Source organism: Microcebus murinus, chromosome 12 (genome assembly GCF_040939455.1).
Source record: "Microcebus murinus isolate Inina chromosome 12, M.murinus_Inina_mat1.0, whole genome shotgun sequence".
NCBI classification, from domain to species: Eukaryota; Metazoa; Chordata; class Mammalia; order Primates; family Cheirogaleidae; genus Microcebus; species Microcebus murinus.
The window spans coordinates 90,820,280-90,839,875 of record NC_134115.1 but is presented as its reverse complement, the minus strand read 5'-3'; the positions used below and the strand labels follow the sequence as shown (position 1 = coordinate 90,839,875).

The window sequence follows — 19,596 nt, the reverse complement described above, 5'->3', positions numbered from 1 at the left end:
ATTGTGCATCTGCAGCAGAATCTTCCCTAAGGAGAAAGAGCAGAGCAGTTGGCAGCCATGCTACCCAGACGGTGCCCCATCTTGGAAGCTAGGCAGGGTTGGGCTGGGTTAGCACTTGGATGGGAGGAAGAGCAAACCAACCTAGACCATCCTTAGTAGCCTTATTATTTTATCATATATTACTTTACATAATTTTTTTTTTTAGACAAAGTCTCACTCTGTTGCCCGGGCTAGAGTGCCGTGGCGTCAGCCTAGCTCACAGCAACCTCCAACTCCTGGGCTCAAGCGATCCTCCTACCTCAGCCTCCCGAGTAGCTGGGACTACAGGCACGCACCACCATGCCCAGCTTATTTTTTCTATATATTTTTAGTTGGCCAATTAATTTCTATTTTTAGCAGAAATGGGATCTCGCTCTTGCTCAGGCTGGTTTCAAACTCCTGACCTTGAGCGATCCTCTCACCTCGGCTTCCCAGAGTGTTAGGATTACAGGAGTGAGGCACCGCGCCAGGCCTATAATTTCTTAAATTCATATACATTAAATGTAATCATTATATGACTTATTATAATATCTTATATTTTGAAACTAGCACATGTAAGTTATAGGAAAAACAAAGTAAGTAGTTATGCTGGTGTTGCCAGGAATCCAGATTTTCAGCGTGGGTAACAAAAGAAACAAGAGGAAAACTAGAGACGTAAAACCCTATAATCTTACATTTTAATTGGAAAATATCTGTATGGATTCATAATTTATTTTTCTCTTTGTAAAAAAACACATATTTCCTAGCTATATTCAAAAGCCCTAGCAGTAAAGAAGCCCCACCAGACCGGGCCTCCACACCACTCTCACCCGAGGGAGGCAGACGCCTGGGCCCTTGTGGCAGCGGAAAGCCAGGCACCAAGGACCCAGGGTTGTGTCAAAGGACCACAGGAGCTGACCTGAGGCTGCCCTCTGGCCAAAGATGGACGAGTTGGGCACCAAAATCCTGCGACTGACAGAGGCAAACCCGAGCGCTTTCTAGGAAGCCCAGGACCCCGCCCCACCCCACCCTCATCATCCCGGCCACTGCGAGGGACTAACTCATTATTCTGAAAACTGGTAGGGGGGCAGAATCAGGCATTTCCGCACCTTTCCTATCCAAATGGTATTTCAGGGTCATCAAATAGATGACAAGGAAGAGTCCTTTATAGAATTCCAGCTAATACATGCATAAGGACAACAGGGTTCTAACACTCCGCATTCTGCAGCCCCTAAGGAGGTAGGTCCAGGCAATCATCAAGGATGGTTGAACCATTAGATGAAAGACCGCTGGATCAGGCCGACAGCACCTGGACCTGCTGGTCAATCCTAGCGTCACCAAAGGGACCCACCAGCCTCCGACTGCATGCTCCGCCTAGGAAGAGGCCTGGAACCTGAGCTGATGGCGCCTTGTTCAGTGCACAGGAAACACAGGGCGGGAGGATCACTTCTACCACCACATGGAAGCGGCCAGCCAGTCCAGAGCGGGGACGTTCTATAGGACAAGTGACCTGTTCAACAAAGGAATGCAGGGCTGGTGGAAGGCAGTGAGTTCTCGCTACTGAGTATTCAGTCGGCTCCAGATGAGACCCTTGTTCCGCTCTCCTCTCTCCTCACTACCACACTTGACTAGTCTGAGAAAATGAAGACGGCTGAATTGCACGCACACGGCGCGGGGAGGGAGTTTTGCCACAGACTCAAGGAGACACAGCAGGCAAGGGCATGCGCACAGCAGCGTCCTGGCGGGTCAGCTGGCCTGCTCCTCCCCAGGCAGGTTCCCGGGACGGGCCACTGAGCTGACTGAGCCACTGGGCTTCCTGCTCTTGTCGTGGGAGGGGCTCCCAGGAGCCAGTCAGCTGGATGGGGCCTGCCTGAGGCGTGTGGCTTCAGAATCAGTGTACACCAAACTGCTAAAAGGACTCGCAGTCACACTGAGTGGTGGGGTGACAGCCCATCTCTGGCCTGGGTGCTGCCCTGAGGCTGTGGGAGGCAGGCTTGGCTCCACGGGGCCTCAGCAGGGCCTGTTTCCCGAGAACTTGTCAAGAACACATCCATTTGGACAAAAAATGAGTCCAGGCTTGAGGTACTCCTGGCTGTCTCACCCTACCCTACTGGGGGTGGGAGCACGGGCCAGCACTGCCAGCACGAGGCCACTGAATGCAGGAAGGAACAAACAAAGGCACTAAGGGAGCCCAAGTCCCAGGCTAGAGGAAACTGCCCCGTGGCTCTAACATTCCAACAGAGAAACCAGGACTCCTCGGGAATGCTGATTTAATAGGACAACTCCAGCTGGGCATGGCTTTTGCCAAAGCTACCCCAAACGGATGGGATCCACAGACAAGGGCAGCCTCTGGCCACAGTGACCATGGACCAGGCTCCTCAAACCGTCTCTACCACCAGAGTCACGAGACCCCAGCTGAGACCAGCCCTGCCCCAGGTGTGCCATCTCCACCTACAACTGGCGGTAGGTGCTGGGTCACAGGTGCGCAGAGCCAGAGGGCAACACGGAGCAGCAGGTCACACTCGGTCAGTGGCACCCTTTGCTGGGATCCCCACTTTCCTCAGAGGGGCCTCCCAGGGGCACTGGCTCCGTGTAGGTGGCACAGGGGAGCTATGGCTTGCTCTGGCTCCCTCATTAGGCCGGGCACCAGTCTGGCTGGGTCAGGGAGGACCAGGGCCCTGTCACACGTAGTCCAGAATCTCTGTCTCCATCTCGTTTTCACTGCCGTCCGAGGCCTTGAAGTCCTCCTCCTCCTCCTCATCGTCGTCCTCCTCGTCCTCTCCGGACTCGTAGGTCAGCTGCTCTTTCCCGCCGTCAGCCTTGGTCGGACTGGAGAAGAGAGCTGGGGCCAGGAGGGGAGACAAGGCCGGTGTGTCCCCACGCAGGCTCCGAGAGCCCGCTCACTGCTACAGCTGGCGGGGGGGGGGGGGGGGTTGGGCTGGGGGCACCAGGGGTCTGTAGTTTAACAAGCACTTCAGGGAACACTGAGGCAGACAGCTTTGACAGCCACTTCCCCAGAGGGGCCACAGGCAGCTTAGGAGACCCATGGACCCCCCAGGAGTATATACCCCATTAATCCTGGGAGAAAGTTTATTACCTCCATTAGAGCCTTAATCTTGATGATCAGAACCTAAAGGGGGCCCAGTCTGTTTCCCAAACAAGGCTAAGAACTCCTGCTCTGGTCGGGTCTGTGGGCGGACCCGAGAGGGTCCCAGCTCCCCCTAGTCCCACCAGGACCACAGCCCGCAAGCGCCCACACCCTCGCTTCCTCAGTGCCTAGCACCTGTCCCTGCCAGGGCTGCCCGGTCCCAGGAAGGAGCCAGGCAAGGCAGAGCAGAGTGGCTGGCCACGCTCCCACTGTCCCTGCCTTTGCCCCCCATGGAAGGAAACAGAGGCAGAGCGTGCCCACATGTGGCTGGAAGATGTGGCTGGTGTCAGGGCATGGGGTGGGGGCCGACTGCAGGCCAGGCCAGCTCCTGCTGTGGGCCCCAGGCTGAGTGCCACAGCCCCGGCCCCACACAGCTCACCGGGCGGCTGGGGCAGCGCTGGCTCCTAGGCTGGGCCCTGACTCACAGGCCTCCCTCCTACCAGGGCAGGGGCAAGAGAAACCCACTTGGGTGCAATTTCTTGGAAACGGGTCCATTAGGGACACTTCCTGTCCCCAGAGTGGGTCCCCGGGCATCTGAGGCCTCCCTTCACCCCAACCAGTTCTCACCAGGCCTGTTAGAGCGGATGGTCTGCCGGGTCATGAGGGACATGGCATCCCTCAGGTCGTCGCTGGTCTTGGGCAGGCACCACCCATCCCGTTCTGTGCACGAATTCTCCTCCCCATCATTGCGGTGAATGATCTTCTGCAACCTGGGGGCAGGGAGAGGGACCAGGGTATAAAGTCCCAGGGTGCCAGCATCTGGTTCTGGCAGAGGGGTAGTCGTAATGAGACACACAGCACTGGGCACGAAGCCTGCAGAGCTGGAAGTGGCGTGAGAGGCGTGCGTGAGAGCTGCATGCCCCCAGCTGGGGTCCCGAGCCTGGGTGGTCCCGGGACCCCGACCCTGCACGCGCAGCTGGGTGTGTGCCCACGCGTGTGTCTCTGGTGAGTCACGGCTTTCACCAGAGTTCAAGCAGCAGTTAGCAGGCTCTGCCTCCCCGCCCGGTGCCCAACCCCTGCAGCTTTCTAAACTCTACTAGGAACAAGCAGATAAAAAGTTTCTGGGATCTGATCGGCCCCAGGATTAGGACCCGCCTTATGCACCTTCATGTGGGCAATAGAGAAGGAGGGGCAAAGACACAACGGCAGAGGGAGTAAGGCTGACGAGAAACGGAGTAGTTGGCAGCCAACACTGTGAGCCTGGCAATTTCCTAGTCCCATGTCCCTAGTCCCTAGTCCCTTCCTACCCGGGGTCCCATGGCCCCCCAGCGTCTCAGAGCCCCTCCCATACATACTCTTCCACGTTCAAATCGCACAACTGGTAGAACATCTGTCGATAGGGCGGCAGGCCCCCCTCCCGGAAGATGTAGACCGAGTCCTGGTGAAAGGAGGGAGAGAGACAGGGAAAGTGAGCCGGAGCCCTGGGGGCAGGCGGTGCTGCAGACCCCCACGCTGCGCTGTGGGCTCCCGTGGGGATGCTCCAAGGAGCTGGCTGGCACCAGCACCAGGCTGGGCAGACAGGCCGGAAGGCTGGTGAGCAGATGTGCAGAGGACAAGCTCTGACTCCGCAGGAGGTTCTGGGAGGGGAGGAAGCGGCCAGGGCCTCCGGGGCCACCAGGAACCTCGAGGCGCCTGCGTGACGGCCACGGTGCTTATGGCGTGGTGCCAGAACTAGTCATGTGCTGGGCTCTGCTCTCTGCGCCTCCCTGCACAATCTGACCCGCTCACTCCTCACCGACTGCCGCCACTGGTCACCCTATGTCCCCACGCTGCCTTGACATCTTGTGTGGGAGGACAGCAGGGTTTAATGGGCGTTGGTTTTCTCCTCTTCCTGCCTAGGCATGCAGTTCTGGAGGCAGGGACGATGGCCCCCAGTGAGAGTCCTTGAGGCCACGCAGGCTGTGACATGGTTGCCCTCACTTCAAAGGCAGCAAAGGTGTGGAACACCTGGAGGCGCAGGCACGGGGCCCAGCAGCACTGATGACAGCCCATCTCTGCCACATGTACACGCTGCCACCCACTACTCTAGGTGGGTGATTCCAGGGTGGGGGACACACCCTGCCTGGCCTCCCCCAGGACCATGGAGGGGCTCACGAGAGCCCCAGTGTGGGGAAGCCCTTGGGAACTGCCAGCTCCTGCCGGGCGACTGCGATGATGGAAGCCTGAGCCCACTAGGCTCCTGCCCGTCCCAGCGCTGTGCCCAGCCCACAGCTGCAGCCCAGCTGGTCTGCTCTGGCCCGGCGCTCACGTGCATGCCCGATTCCCGTCATTCCAGGGCTGTCACGTGGCTCAGTGGGGCCCCAGCACACGGAGGGCAGCCACACACAGCTGCTGGTGTCAGGTTTCTCTCTGAGACATGTCACCACTTCTTTGCCCAAATGGTCCTCGACGCCATGGCCCTGGGTGGCTCACACTCCAGGTTCTCGCCCTCCCAAAGGTGGGGTGGGGCCAAGGCACTGGGAGTGCAGAGCTGCCCCAAAGCCCCCCAGATGTTTCCCGCAGGACATGTGGCCCCAAGAGCGAGATGCCTCATGTCTTCCCTCGACCTCCACCCTCAACCAGACAGAGGCTGCTCCCTCTGGGGGCTCCGGGGCACCCACCTTGAGCTTGTACTTGTTGGAGGCGGATTTCCGAGCACCGGCTGTCCCCGATGGGCCCAGGCCCTGCTTCAGATCATGCATGGTGACGAGCTGGGTGGCTGCACGGGGACAATGGCAGTGCTTTGGCATATGGGGGTGGGGATGGAGGCGTCTCTGCCAACCACCCTACCCTGCCCCCCGCCTGCCCACCCACCTCTGTGAGGAGAAGTGACCCCAGGAAGCACCTCCCCACCTGTTGTGCAGACGCCCCCCTGCTTGGCGTTGGCATGAGGGCAGATCACTCCTGCCCGCAGAGCGATCCCGGGGCACTTACGCGTCTTTTTCACGGTGATGGGGAGGCTGTAGTTGTAGGTGCTGCGCTTTGCTTTGACAGGCAAGTCGCTGGGGGCGTAACCTGCAGACGAGGGCAGGCATGTCGGGCAGGCGGGCACAGGGCCCATCTGCAACGGCACTGGCTTCACGCTGGAGGCAGGACCTGGGTTCCCGGGGCCAGCTCCTGAGAAAGGTGACCCCAGGCCGCCAAGCACACCACTGGAGTAACAGTCACTAAGGTGGCCTGCGCTTCCCACACAGGGCGGGTGCACTGTGGAGCTCACTGCGGTCCTGGGCTTCGACACTCACTAGTACCCGGCCCATGTCACAGGACCGCAGGTCACCGTGAAACCAGAGAACCAGGGACTGCGGTTCAGAAACAGAGGGTCAGCAGGGGGGCCAGGACAGAGCTGAGCCTTTGTTTCAGTGCTGTCCTGTACCCAGCATATTCTCACCCAGGGGGAAAGGCTTTCTCACTCCAAACAAATAGGGTCTTATGACAAAAGACAATGCTAGAAACTGAAAGATACAAAGAAGAGAAAGAAAGCAAGCTAAGCTTTTAGTAGTTTTTACCGTATTTCATTCCACAACGGATTCGGAAATCAAGGACTTGATAAATCTTGGCATCTGGGTTTTTTCGGGGGTCATACCCAAATCGAATCCACAGGCTTCGCCAGGGACCTGTTATCTGGAGAGGAGCAGGTGGGAATGTGAGGCGAGGTTAAGGCCTAGGCCCCGGCAGGACAGCCTGAGCGGGGACACGGCTCTGGGTGCCCAGCTCGGCTCTGCCGTGGGCCTTTCCAATCCTTGGTCTTCCTGTCAGACAGAGGCGACAAGAGCACCCATTCCCACGCTTTTGGGGAGGATCAAATGAGATACTGCCCATGGTGTCTGGCACACAGTAAGTGCCCAACGTCACTGCTGTCCTAATAGATGGGATCTTCTGTCTCCAAATGGTGCTTCTGAAATACTTATGTCAGGAAGGCAATGCCAAGTGACAGAGGGGGCCCTCGGAGTCTAGAGTCCGAAAGGGTGGGAGGACCGACTCTTTCTCACGCCCACCAACGCCATCCTCACGGTCATGCCACACGCTGGCTTCCCCAGATGCTCTGTGTGGGTGCCATGGGAAGATCCCTCTCCCATCAGCACCCTTTGGGACCTCAGCTATGACACCCGCTCTCTATCCCCCTCCTGGACCCACGGAACCCATCAACATGGTGGGAGGAGCTGAGGCAGCTGCTGTGGACAAGGGCCTGGGCTCTGCAGCCAGACAGCTGGGCCCTGCCACCTGCAGCGGGAGGACGTGGCACATCATGGTCATGCCTAGGCTTGACCTCTCTAAGCCTAGGCTTGTCCTAAGAGTTAAAAAGGGACCCCTGCTGCCACCTCCAGGGAGGAACAAAGGATCTGATGTGCACAAAGGGCTTACCCAGAGCCAGAAAGTTCTCACTACCAGGTCATCCTACGTTGCATAATCCCTTTACTTACAAGTCAGGTAATTAATCCTTTATCCCCAAATCATCCAAATATGGCCAAGTAAGTTATTAGGAGGTTGTGGAGAGACCCCTGGACTCCCGGGTGCTGGAAACATTTTTCACTGGCTTTAACAAGCTAACTTGGGGTGCGAGGCTGGGGAGAGGTGCGGGATGCGGGGGTTGGACAGGAGCCACCTGCTCTCACTGCAATTCTAAGACGTCACATCAGGGACCAAGGCCCATGCAGGCGAGTGTGCAGCCGACACTTACCATGTAATAGGCCATGTAGGGAAGCAAGACCTTGAGCTTGTCGGGGTGGACGCTGATGTTGGCCTTGACGGCGTTCCGGGACCAGATGGGACGGATTTCGAATAGCTGAGGAAGGCCAAGGGCAGAGGCTGAGACGAGCCCAGCAGCTTCCACCCTCCTGCCCAGGCTCCCCAGCACAAGAGGAGTGGGTGGAGGGCAGGGGCTGAACAGGCCGAGCCCAGCCCCACAGCCCCTGCACTCACTCCCTCCCTCCCTCCTCCTGCCCTCAGAAGCCTGGGCTGGTGCCTGGCATGTGCAGGTGTGCGGCCTGGGGGCCTTGCAATGACCACAAGGGACATGGTCCCCGTCCTCATACAGCTCACACTGCAGTGGGGGAGCAGGTTGTGGGGGGAGGCGTGCCGGAGCTCCAGGACCCCCAAGCAGCCACGACCTAGAGGGCAGGTGCCTGAGGTGGGACTCCACCAAGGCTGATAGGACAGCAGAAGGCCAGTGTGGCCAGAGTGAGGAGGGCCAGGGCAGAAAAGGCCTCGGGAGCCAGTCTGGGAACATGGGCTGTGTCCAGAGGATGGCAAAGAGCCACAGACAGTGCTCCCCAGGGACTGCCAGAAATTCAACGAGGTACCCACACGGTCTGCCCCCAGGAACAGTATGTAACTTCAGCTTAGGCAGGGGAAGAGTGCAGTGCCTCACTGTGAACTTGCTGTCCACGCCTGAGGGGACGCGACAGCCAGAGGCCCCAGCCCCAGACTTGAAAGCACCTGCGAGCCCGAGGGGAAGGTGGGTGCCCAGCAGTGGGGCTGCAGCTCTCCTGGGAAGAAAGTGCTGGGCCCTGGCACACAGCAGGGGCCCACTGGCTCAAAGTTCAGTGGGTCCCAGAGCTCCACATTTAAGTCACATTTGAATAGCGCACTCAATTTTTTTACCACTCCTAAAGCGACTTCTTAAGAATTCTAAGTCTTTTCAACCTTGGGAATGCAGGGCTTATACCGACTCGGCTTTCAGATGTGACAACTAGAGGTGAAAAATTCCATGTACCAAAGGAATGAGTTTGACACAGTTAAGTGCAGCCAAGCCACCACCTGGGACGGGAGCAGCTGGGTAAACACAGCGGTCAGAACCGAGGCCGGCGTCGGCGGGGCTGGCAGACAGGACTAACCTTCCTCAGCTCCTCCTCCACCTTCCGGTCCATGGGGTTGGTGCAAACTCTCTTCCATGTCTGGACTGCAGCCTCCAGTGGCTTCATGGGCACCTCGTCCTCCTCAAAGTTGACAAAGATGGCATTGTGGGGGCGCCGGGCCCTGCTCAGGCCAATCAGATTCTCGCCTGAGATGGGGGGGTTGTTGTAGCCTTCCCTGGGGGCCAAGAGTACCGGTAAGAACAGGAGCACCAAGGACAATCCCAGGCACAGGCCGGGCCAGACCAGGCAGGCGCCCAGTGGCACACGCTTGTGTGCCTTTTCCCTGGAAACCTGGGCTCAGGAGAGGATTACAAAGCTGGCTGCTGAAGGAACCTGTGTTCTCAGGCTGACGACCAAGGAAGAGAAGCAGCCGTGACTGCCAATGGCAACTCCAAAACCCGGGCGAGGCCAGGGTGCAGGAAAGGGCACCTGTCATAAGGCTGGTGGCCTCACAACTGCACTGAGCCATGAATAGCACCATACAGCCAGTGAAACACTGAACACAGTCTAAGTGCCCATCAGCCAGGAATGGTGAAATCACTTTAGGCTCAGCCACACAGAGAACACGATCCGCTGTCAAAGTAGTGACAAGAGCTGTACTTACTGACGTTAACCTTTACATGACTCATGCAGTTAACCCTCCAAACACTCCTATAGGGAAGGAACAATTTTCTGATGAAGCAGCTGAGGCCACAGGTATTAGGAAACCTGCCCAGAGCCATATCACGGTGGGTTCGTTGTCCCGAGGGCACCACTCTGGTAGGGGTGCCCACGTGGGGGAGGCTGTGCATGGTGGGGGGTGTATGGGAAATCTCTGTGCCTTCCTCTTATTTTGCTGTGAACCTGCAATTGCTCTAAAAAAAAATCTTCAAAAAGGGTTCTAGAAATCTCTGTGTTGACGCAGAACACACTTAGGCAGATGTTTCTCCTAAAATGCTTGTAGCGGTCACCTCTTTAACGCTGGATGTCAAACATCAGACTTACAAAAAGCAGGTTTACCAGGATAAACCAGGTTTACCGTGAGCCTGTCATCAGCTTCGACAACTGTCACCACATGGCTGATTCTGTTTCACCCACACTCTGCCCTGACCCACTAAATCATTTTGAAATACTTTTTTTTTTTTTTTTTTTGAGACAGAGTCTCGCTTTGTTGCCCAGGCTAGAGTGAGTGCCGTGGCGTCAGCCTAGCTCACAGCAACCTCAAACTCCTGGCTCAAGCAATCCTCCTGCCTCAGCCTCCCAAGTAGCTGGGACTACAGGCATTCGCCACCATGCCCGGCTAATTTTTTGTATATATTAGTTGGCCAATTAATTTCTTTCTATTTATAGTAGAGACGGGGTCTCGCTCTTGCTCAGGCTGGTTTCGAACTCCTGACCTCGAGCAATCCGCCCGCCTCGGCCTCCCAGAGAGCTAGGATTACAGGCGTGAGCCACCGCGCCCGGCCCTTGAAATACATTTAAAGCATGTCCCGGACATCACACAATTTCATTCAGATAGTTAACACCTAATTTTCTACATGCGCACATACTCTTTGCGCACATTCAGAGAATAATGAAGTGATTTGCACACTGGGAAACAAAATTCAGAAGATGAAATCAAGATTGTGTCCTTTTATTTTATGTGCTTTCATTAGAAACAACACCAGGCAGGTGCAACATTGTCCTGTTTTCAAAGACACCCTCAAGAAGGAAAGCCAGGCAGCCCGCCTGTGCCGTTCCTGCAGGGAGAGGCCCAGGGCCGCCTCTGCTGCACCCCCACCGCCCCCTCTGGCAGATCCAGGCTGTGGTCTGGGTGTGTCACTGTGATTCTAAGCAGGGGGAGAACTATTGGCAGGGGCTGGGGGTGATAACGGCAAAGTCGGCAGGCCCACCCTGGAGGGCTCCCCTAAGGAACACAAGGGGCTCAACGTCCTTCAGCAGGAGGGACACTACCAGGCCAGCCCCTCTCCTCTGTCTGCCTGGTAGCCTTGGCCTCCCCAGACGCAGGGAGGGGCCCACGGGGTGGCGGCTAGGCCTCCTCCCTGCCAGTCCTGGCGCACCCGGAAGGCCAGCAGAGCAGAAGAATCGATAACAGCCCTGGGAGAAAAGGCAGGTTCTTCCCACATGGTGGAAAACCAATAAGCCACATGGGGAGGAAGAAGGGCCAAGGGCAGCTGCCCTCGTGCCTGGTCCCCGCCCCAGAGGCTTGGAAACAGATGTCTGCTGGCCCCACGGGGCAGAGCAGTGACTGGGGTGCTGCCAGCCAGGGCCAGGTGCAGCAGCCTAGAGGGTGCTCTGTTCTTCTGCATATTTTCGTTTGATTCAGACAAGAGTAAATTGCTGTGTGTGGAGGGGAATCAAAACATTTTAGAAATACGTTAACTTTAAAAAGGGTTCATATCACTCTCTACTTAAAACTCTCATACTAAGTATAATACACCAGAAAATCATATCATTCTACATGCAAGGTTTTCAGCAGCAAGCTGATATGACCTGATTCTGTTTAGTTATATATTTCCATAGTTTTTTTCTTTCCTAACAAGCATAATTTACTCTTATAATCAGAAAAAGGGGGTGTGTAGGGTGGCAGAGGATGTTATAAGTTCAACAGACCTGGAAGACATCAATCAAAAGCAACGCGTGTGGCCCGTTTGGCTCCTAAGTTGCTTTTGAGACAATCAGGACAAACTGAATAAGGACAGGGTACATACGGCTGGTAGCAGGGAGCCCTGTCAAATCTGTTGGGTATGACCCTGACTGCAGGCGTGTTTGAAACACGAGGCCTCCCTGCCGGAGACGCGCACGGCTCGTTTCTGGAGGCTGTGCAGGGCTGCCTGGAGGCGGGGAGGAGGAAACGAGCGGCAGAACGCTGCTCGCTGTGCAAGCACGTGATGGGCACGCGGAGGCCACGCTCTGAGGTATGTCTGACCTTTCCACACGTTTCAAAGGCAGAGAGCAATACACCTTCTCCTGAGGATAAAATCTAAGCCCCTTATCGTGGTCTGCAAGACCCTCCCCTGCCACTCTCCCTGGCTCGCTCTGCCCTGGGGCACCAGCCTCCTGACGCTTCTTTTGCATGTGCAGATCCCCTGGTCTAGAACATTCTCCCTGGATCTTCACCAGCCCAGCTCGGTTTTCTCTCAAGTCTGTTTCGGGTGTCAGCTCCTCCGAGGTCCACTCTCAGCCCGGCCCACGGGCTCACCCCATCCGACCCGCTCCCTGTCATTTCCGGCACCCCTCTGCTTCTTGCGTTCTGTCCAGCTCCCTGGCCCCTTAGCGGTCCCTCATCTGCCGTGTGGTCCACGGACCCAAGGCTCCAGAGAGCGCCCTGGGCCACAACCGGGGCTCCGTCAGGACTTCTTGAAGGAAATATTTACTGAGGAACCAGAAAGTCCTCCCACCCCCTCAGAGAAAAGTGTGCTGAGTCCAATATTCCAGACTTTTCTAGGCTTCTATTATCAAGCCACAGTTTATTTTTATTCCACAAAATCTGGAGTAACACCTGCCTCTTCCATAGAGCAAGGGAGGCCCCGGGACATGTGCTACATCAGTCCTCAGAGCCCACGCTCCTGAAGGCTGCACTTTTGGAAGATTAAAACATGCTACGAGCAAGTTTTCACCACACAGCACCTCTGCGGGCATGTTTCAGTCTTTTTCCTTTTCTTTTTCTTGCTCCCCAAATCCTTGCACCGGGCCCATAGATGCTCACCGAGGGCCTCTTGCAGGCCAGGCCCTGCTCTGGGCACTGGGCTATGCCAGAGGCGAAAACAGGCCCAATCACTACCTTCGGGGAGCTGACATTAAAATGAGAAATAGTTTTAAAAATTGTCTCTTTGTATGTAATTTTAAAAAGTAAAGCACATCAAAATGAGAACAGTGTGGCACCGAGCAAGGAGCAAGGCCACGCAGTCGGGAAGACGGTGGGACGTGGGCAGGCAGCGCAAGTCTCGCCTCCTCACATGCGCAGCGCGGGGGACAGGACCCTGGGGAGTCACTGCGAGCGGGGAAGACGCACACAGAGCCCGGCCGCATGGGCGCGGGATGCTTGGCAGTGAAGGTGGTGGACATTATTAATCTCAAGGTGGGTACTTTCAAACTCATTTTCTTCATTTTTTTTTCCATGCTATTCAATCTTGGCTTTTATACAAAGAAAATCCCATTCTCTCGTGTCAATGTGGGCTGGTCTCCAGCTTAAAAACCAACATTTGACAATGCCCAGGCCTGCCTTCCCAGCAATCCCTGGGGGCCCTAATTATGTCGAGAGCGTCTAAATTAAAGAATTCATTTCATTTGAGTTACATGTGGTCTGGGCAGGGATGTGCATTTGGGAGGTGGAGGTGGAGGCGGGTGGGGGACGGGATATGAGCCACGTCCATCCGGCTTCTCACAACCCTTAGTGTAGAAGAAGCCACTGATTCCAGAGACACCACGTGCCCGTCCTCAGGTGCTTACATTCCCGAGGGAACGCAGACTGTACGCAAGTACACCACAGGCGAGATCTGTGTAGACAGTCACACACACCTTGAGGAAGATGACACCGGGAGACAGGCCAGGGGTTGGATGGTTCTCTGAAGCCACTTCCAGCCACACAGGGCAGGCCAGGAGATGGCAAACAGGTGGGATGAACGGGGGCCGAGGTTTTGCAGGGAGTGTGGCAAATGGAGACGGGCAGAGGAAAGATGGATTATGAAGATGGCCATGAAATCTCTTCTAGGGGCGTAGGAAGTGGGAAAGGCCTGGGGTCAGAGTGGGACGTTCACAGGTGGCCTTTCTTAAAAGTAGTGTCATTACTGGTGACAGCAAGGTCCAGAGAGTGGCTGGTCGGCAATGACCAGGGGACTAAACCAAAACGGACATTTTCCCTCAAGCCAAGTTCTCTGTACGGTAGGAGTCCCTGGGCAGGAAGCTGATCTGGGGATCACACAGGCCACCATTTATGAAGGGGTCGCTCTGCACTTGGTCCTGCGCTGAGAGCTACGTGTGCTTTTTAAATTCAATCCTGGCCAGGAGCGGTGGCTCACACTTATAATCCCAGCACTTTGGGAGTCCAAGGTGGGAGGACTGATTAAAGCTAGGAGTTCAAGACTAGCCTTAAATTGGTCAACACAGTGAGACTGTTTCTACAAAAAAATAGAAAAAATTAGCCAGGCATGGTGGCATGCGCCTGTAGTCCCAGCTACTCAGGAGGCTGAGGTAAGAGTTCTAGGCTATAGTGAGCTCTGATCATGCTACTGCACTCCGGCCTAGATGACAGATTGAGGCTCTGTCTCTAAATAAACAGATCAATAAACTCAATCCTAATACTTCTGTTCAGTAGGTGCTGCTGTCATCCCATTTTCAGGATGGAGAACAGAGGCTGAGAGACTAAGTGGCATGTCTAGGGCTGCCCCACTAGTGAGTGGTAGAGTCCAGCCTTGGTCCCAGGCCCTTGCTCTGACCCCGCCGCCACAGTGTGGAGGGCCTTACCGGTGCTGCGTCTCTGGTCGGTAGAAGTAGTCCACTGGGGTGTCCAGCCGGGAGAAGATGGGTGGGGGGATGTACAGCGGCAGCTCCTGGTGGAAGAAGCCCTCCTTCTCGGGCCGCAGCATGAGCACCTTGTCATACATGGACGTGTGCCTGCCACCTGCTTCCGTGTGCACAGCCAAGTACTGGAAGTCGGACATTCCTGGGAAGAGAGGCGGGCGCATGGCAGAGGCTGTGGCTGGGATCGCCCCTCCAGAAATGGCGGCTGCTGTGCATCGGCGCCCACATCCTCTCAGGGCTGTGCTGGCTGGGCCGTGCGGTGGAGGCCGCCAGGAAACGTGGCAGGAGCTGAAACTATGCCTTACGAATGCTTCTGTGAACTCGCCACAGTGCACTCCAAGTCACTTACATAAACATTATTCTGGGGGATGGGGAGCCATGTGATAGGCGAGGATGAAGTCTAGGTCAGTGCTAAAGACAGTGTGCATGTCGATCACCTGGGATCTTGCCAAATGCAGATTCTGAGACGCTGCATTTCTAACAAGCTCCCAGGTGAGCTGCCGCTGCCGGAACGCGCAGAGTAGCAAGGTGCTGGCTCACGAGAGATGAAAATATGAAGTGTGAAGTTTTACATTTTCGTTTCTTTGTTTTTTGTTGACAGAATCTTGCTCTATTGCCTTGGCTAGAGAAGATTTTATGAATCACTTGGAAAACCTTGTCCCCAAAGAACAGCCCTCTTTGGTGAAGACCATGTTCCACCAGAATGACAGACATTCAAGATGCCCAGGCCAGGGGACTCCAGGTCCTGTTTTTCCTTCTTTCATTTTCTTTTTCCGGTTTTCCTTTCTCAATCTTTATTCCCTCCAGGATCTGCCTCAGAACCGCAGCTATAACCACAAACATTTCTAAGGCCAGTAACCTGCCAGGTGCCTGGGCCCAGCCCCTTAAGGCATCGTCTCCCCATCTCCTACAGGGCCCTGCAGCCCTCGATGGACAGACAAGGAGACTGAGGCTGAGGGAAGCCAAAGCTCTTGCCCAGAGGACGTTGCAGAGCTCAGGCACGCACACTGCTACAGCTGTGCTCTTTCTTACCCTGCCCCCTGCTCCACCAAACAGCCTCCTCTCTGGGGTCCCCTGTAGGTAGCAAACTTGACTGAGAAGATGTGCATGTCCATGGATGTCCATGGGAGGTGTGCAGTCTGTTAAGAGTTCAAAGGAGCATGAGGTCCCAAGGGGCCGAGGTGGACTGAGAAGGCTTTGGAGGAGGCGGGCAGCAAGACCAGTGGTGGTCAAGACCAAGAAGAGGTTCTAAAACATGGGGGGCAAAAACTGGAGGTCTACTGACCAGTTTTATTTGGCCCCACATGATGATTTTATTAGGATACAGGAGATTTATCATAGAACTCTACATTTCTAGCTATGTTAAAGATCAGTGAGCCTGCAGCTGGAAGTGGAGGAAGAAAGGCTGACACCAGGATGGGGCCTCTGCTCTGCTGCTCCCCACGGCCCCTGCCCCCTATGCCTGGGTATGTCCTGGCCCACTTCATATGTGCAGATGACCATATGGTTCCTGCAGGCAGTTGAGATAGCAAGCCATGAGATAACCCATACTGCAAAAGTAGAATTCATAGTTACCCTGAAATTTGTAAATGGTGGAGATGATGCCAAGGATCTCCATGTCAAATGTGACCTCGGGTTGGGCCTCAGCGCCTGGCACCCCCTTCCGCCGCCTTGTCTTCTTCCTGATGCGGAGCAGCAGGCTGCTGGTACTGAAGCGGTTAGCACACACGGGGTGGCAGTATGGGTCCTTGGGCCGGAAGTACAGTTCCAGCCTCTTGGTGGGGTCTGCGTAGATCTGTGTCAAGGCCAAAGAAGACATGGTAAGGCGGTGACCAGCTAAGCGGCCAACAAGGAGCTGCTCCTTTCTCACCAAAAGCCTGATGGTGAACCAGGCGACCCAGGAAGGGCCAGGAGGCCCTAGTTTCATTCTGAGCTCTTAATTCCTAAAGACTCATTTTTTAAAACACAAATATCTTAGTTTTTACATAGTGGAGAAAATGGGGATAAAGACTGGTTGTAAAGTTGGAGATAACAACCACTAATTATGTAAAAGCCACTGTCTATCAAATGCCTGTTCAGTGTGGAGCCTCATGGGAATATTCTGGCAACACTTCATAGGAGATATTTTCACCCTGAGTTTACCTTTGAGGTAACTGAAGCTTGTGGGGGTGGAAGTGGGGCAGAGGGAGGGAAGCTTGAGCAACTTGCCTAGGGCTACCTACTCTAGGAACTACCCATCCCAAAGGGTCTTGGTGTTCAGTCTCATATGCAAATGTCTCTAGGTCCAAAGGAGAGTAGATCGATCAATCATTAATAACCATTTTGGCTCTCACCAGCTGATCTATAGTTTTTCAAGCATATGAGACTGAATACCAAGACGCTTTTGGTCCTTCTCCTTAAAAACCCTAAGAATAGTACCTATCTCATAGGGTTGTTAAGATGATTAAAAATGCATCAATAGGCCGGGCGTGGTGGCCCACGCCTGTAATCCTAGCACTCTGGGAGGCTGAGGCGGGTGGATTGCTCAAGGTCAGGAGTTTGAAACCAGCCTGAGCAAGAGCAAGACCCCGTCTCTACTATAAATAGAAAGAAATTAATTGGCCAACTAATATATACAGAAAAAATTAGCCGGGCATGGTGGCGCATGCCTGTAGTCCCAGCTACTCGGGAGGCTGAGGCAGAAGGATTGCTTGAGCCCAGGAGTTTGAGGTTGCTGTGAGCTAAGCTGATGCCACGGCACTCACTCTAGCCTGGGCAACAAAGCGAGACTCTGTCTCAAAAAGAAAAAAAAAAAATGCATCAATCACTTAGCCTGGTGCCTAACTCATGGTAAATACTCAACACGTGCCACCTACATACGAATGAATGCTTGCCTGACACCGAGTAAGACAGACAAAATGAGTGTCAGATGTGTGTGGATGAAGGCACCATCAATGTGCACTGGAACAAAATCATCTTTGTGCTAGTCTGCTGGCTCCCCAATACCCAGGACAGGGCAGGGCCTTTAAGAAGTGTTCAGAATCTAACTAGGGAAAGAATGAAGATCATCTGAAATTCCTCTGCTCATGAAACACATATCTCTGAGACCTGATAGGGTGGGAATGAACCCAGCAGTGGGCCTCGCACAAAGAAGGTGCTCAAGACACATGAGTAGAATTAATGAATGAAGGTCCCTTCCTGGGCTCACACTGTAGTTGGGCAGTTAGGGAGAGTAAGGGTTTTAGCAAGGCTATGAGTGAACAGAATAAGTTAGTATAAAAGAACAAAACATGAATGACTGGGGCTCTATTGGTATCCTGTCCTTAAAGATGATTAAAAGGCTTTTCAATATTCATAAAGGATGAGGAAGCAGCAGTTAAGAACTCAGAAGGCACAGATGAGTTCAAATCCCCATTGTACCATGTAGGAGCTGTTTGATCAAACCTTTCTTACCTGTGTCTTTATCTGAATAATGGAAACAAAAATAGTATCTAACTCACTAGACTGTTGTGAAGATTCAGTTGTGCAATCAACAAATATTCATAGAACTAGGCACTAGAAGGACAGAAGAGAACAAGAAAGGTCCCTGCTCTCATGGAGTTTACAATCTCAGGGCCAAGGGACCAAGATAGACGATAAAAAAGTAAAAACATAATTTAAGATAGGAATTAACAGGATGAAGAGACAGATAACTGCTGGAAACCACTCTAGTTAGTGTGGTCAGGGAAAATCTCTCTAAAGATCAGACATTTCAAGATTTGGTAATGTAGAAATCTTACACAGACCTCATCCGATCTCCCCTACTTGCTGTGTGAGGCTGAACAAGTCGTGTTCATCCCCTTGTAAAATGCAGACACTGACAGTTCCTACCTGGCAGGGTTCTAAGAAAGATGGAATGTAAGTGAAGCAGCTAGAACCGTGGATGGCACATAACAAAAATGTCAGCTATTACTGAGCTGCGTTCATGGCACGGATGCTGAGGGCTGCGGCTCATATTTGGGGATGGGATATAAAAGAGCCCCTAAGATCTCCCCTACAATCCTTTCCTTCCGTTCCCGCGACTGCCTGCGATCACGGAAAGCAAAGCCCCAGTCCACCGGCCGCCCGAGAGCCAGCTACCCTCTCCGTTGCTAAGGAAACCACACTTCCCCTGAGTGGTCCCGCCCCTTGGGCCGTGGTCCGGCGACTCGGTCCCTCCCCATGCGTTCTGGACATTCCCAGCTTCTTACACGGGAGACGCCTTCCTCGCCGCCCAGAGTCGGCAGCATCTTAGCCACGTCGCGCACCACGCCCGGGTACTCCACGCACACCATGCGCCGCTCCCGCCGTAGCTCCACGGGCACGGCAGCCCCCAGCCCCGCATCGGCCGCCTGCGCCGCCATCCCCGCCGGTCTGGCCAGGCCCGCCACGGTCCGTCTCTCAAAGTGCTCCCAGAGGCCCCGTCTCAATGGTTCCGCGAAGGACTCGTTCCGGGATCTCTCACCGCTCGAGTCTCCCCAACTCCCCGAGCTCAGCGAGACTCAACCCTCCCAGGGAGCAAACACCCGAGAGGCGACCACCAAGCCTTCACTTTTTGTTTAAAAATCTAGATTAGTCCGAAGGGCGGGGCAAGAAGCTGTCTCTCAGACCAGCCAGCGCGAGACGCGAACAGTAAGACACCACTCACCCTCGACTTTAGCCAATGAGAACTCGAGGGCCGAGCCGAGATTTTAGCCAATGAATGTTCCGCAGGAGGCCAGGTTCCACCTTCTCCTCGAGCTCCGTAGACTTTAGCCAATACGGAACCAGGACTTGGCCAAGTACCCGCCCTCTGACGAGGATTCTCCCAATGACAGTTCAGGGGCGGGCCCAAGGCAGACTTCCGGCCCACCTCCTACCATGGGTAGAGGTCTCTGCAGAGAATTCATTTCCGGGTCGGGTCCTCGGAGGAGAGGTTTTGTTGTGGTTCGGGCTCTCTTGCACCCAACTGCCTCCATCCTCCCCAGGATGAGGTTTTTGATGGCGCCTGCAGGGAGGCCGCGGGGAGCTGGATGCGGAAACGGCGAGGAAGCGAATTGAGCGCTAAATGCTAGTCCCACCTGCACACAGGAAACTCCCAAGCGCGGTCCTGAGCTG

General features: G+C 54.8%; 1 protein-coding gene across 1 annotated transcript; it reads right to left on the bottom strand.

The window, feature by feature from the left end:
- Positions 1-2,271: 2,271 nt before the first annotated feature.
- GTF3C5 (general transcription factor IIIC subunit 5) lies at positions 2,272-19,128 on the bottom strand. The gene is made up of 11 exons (XM_012744123.2): positions 18,711-19,128; positions 16,078-16,297; positions 14,446-14,644; positions 8,980-9,175; positions 7,824-7,928; positions 6,652-6,766; positions 6,080-6,160; positions 5,767-5,864; positions 4,462-4,544; positions 3,734-3,876; positions 2,272-2,860 (listed from the first exon to the last, which is right to left on the bottom strand). Exons 1-11 carry the CDS (start codon positions 18,861-18,863, stop codon positions 2,700-2,702), a joined length of 1,554 nt encoding a protein of 517 aa, XP_012599577.1. The 5' UTR covers positions 18,864-19,128; the 3' UTR covers positions 2,272-2,699.
- Between the last annotated feature and the right edge of the window lie 468 nt (positions 19,129-19,596).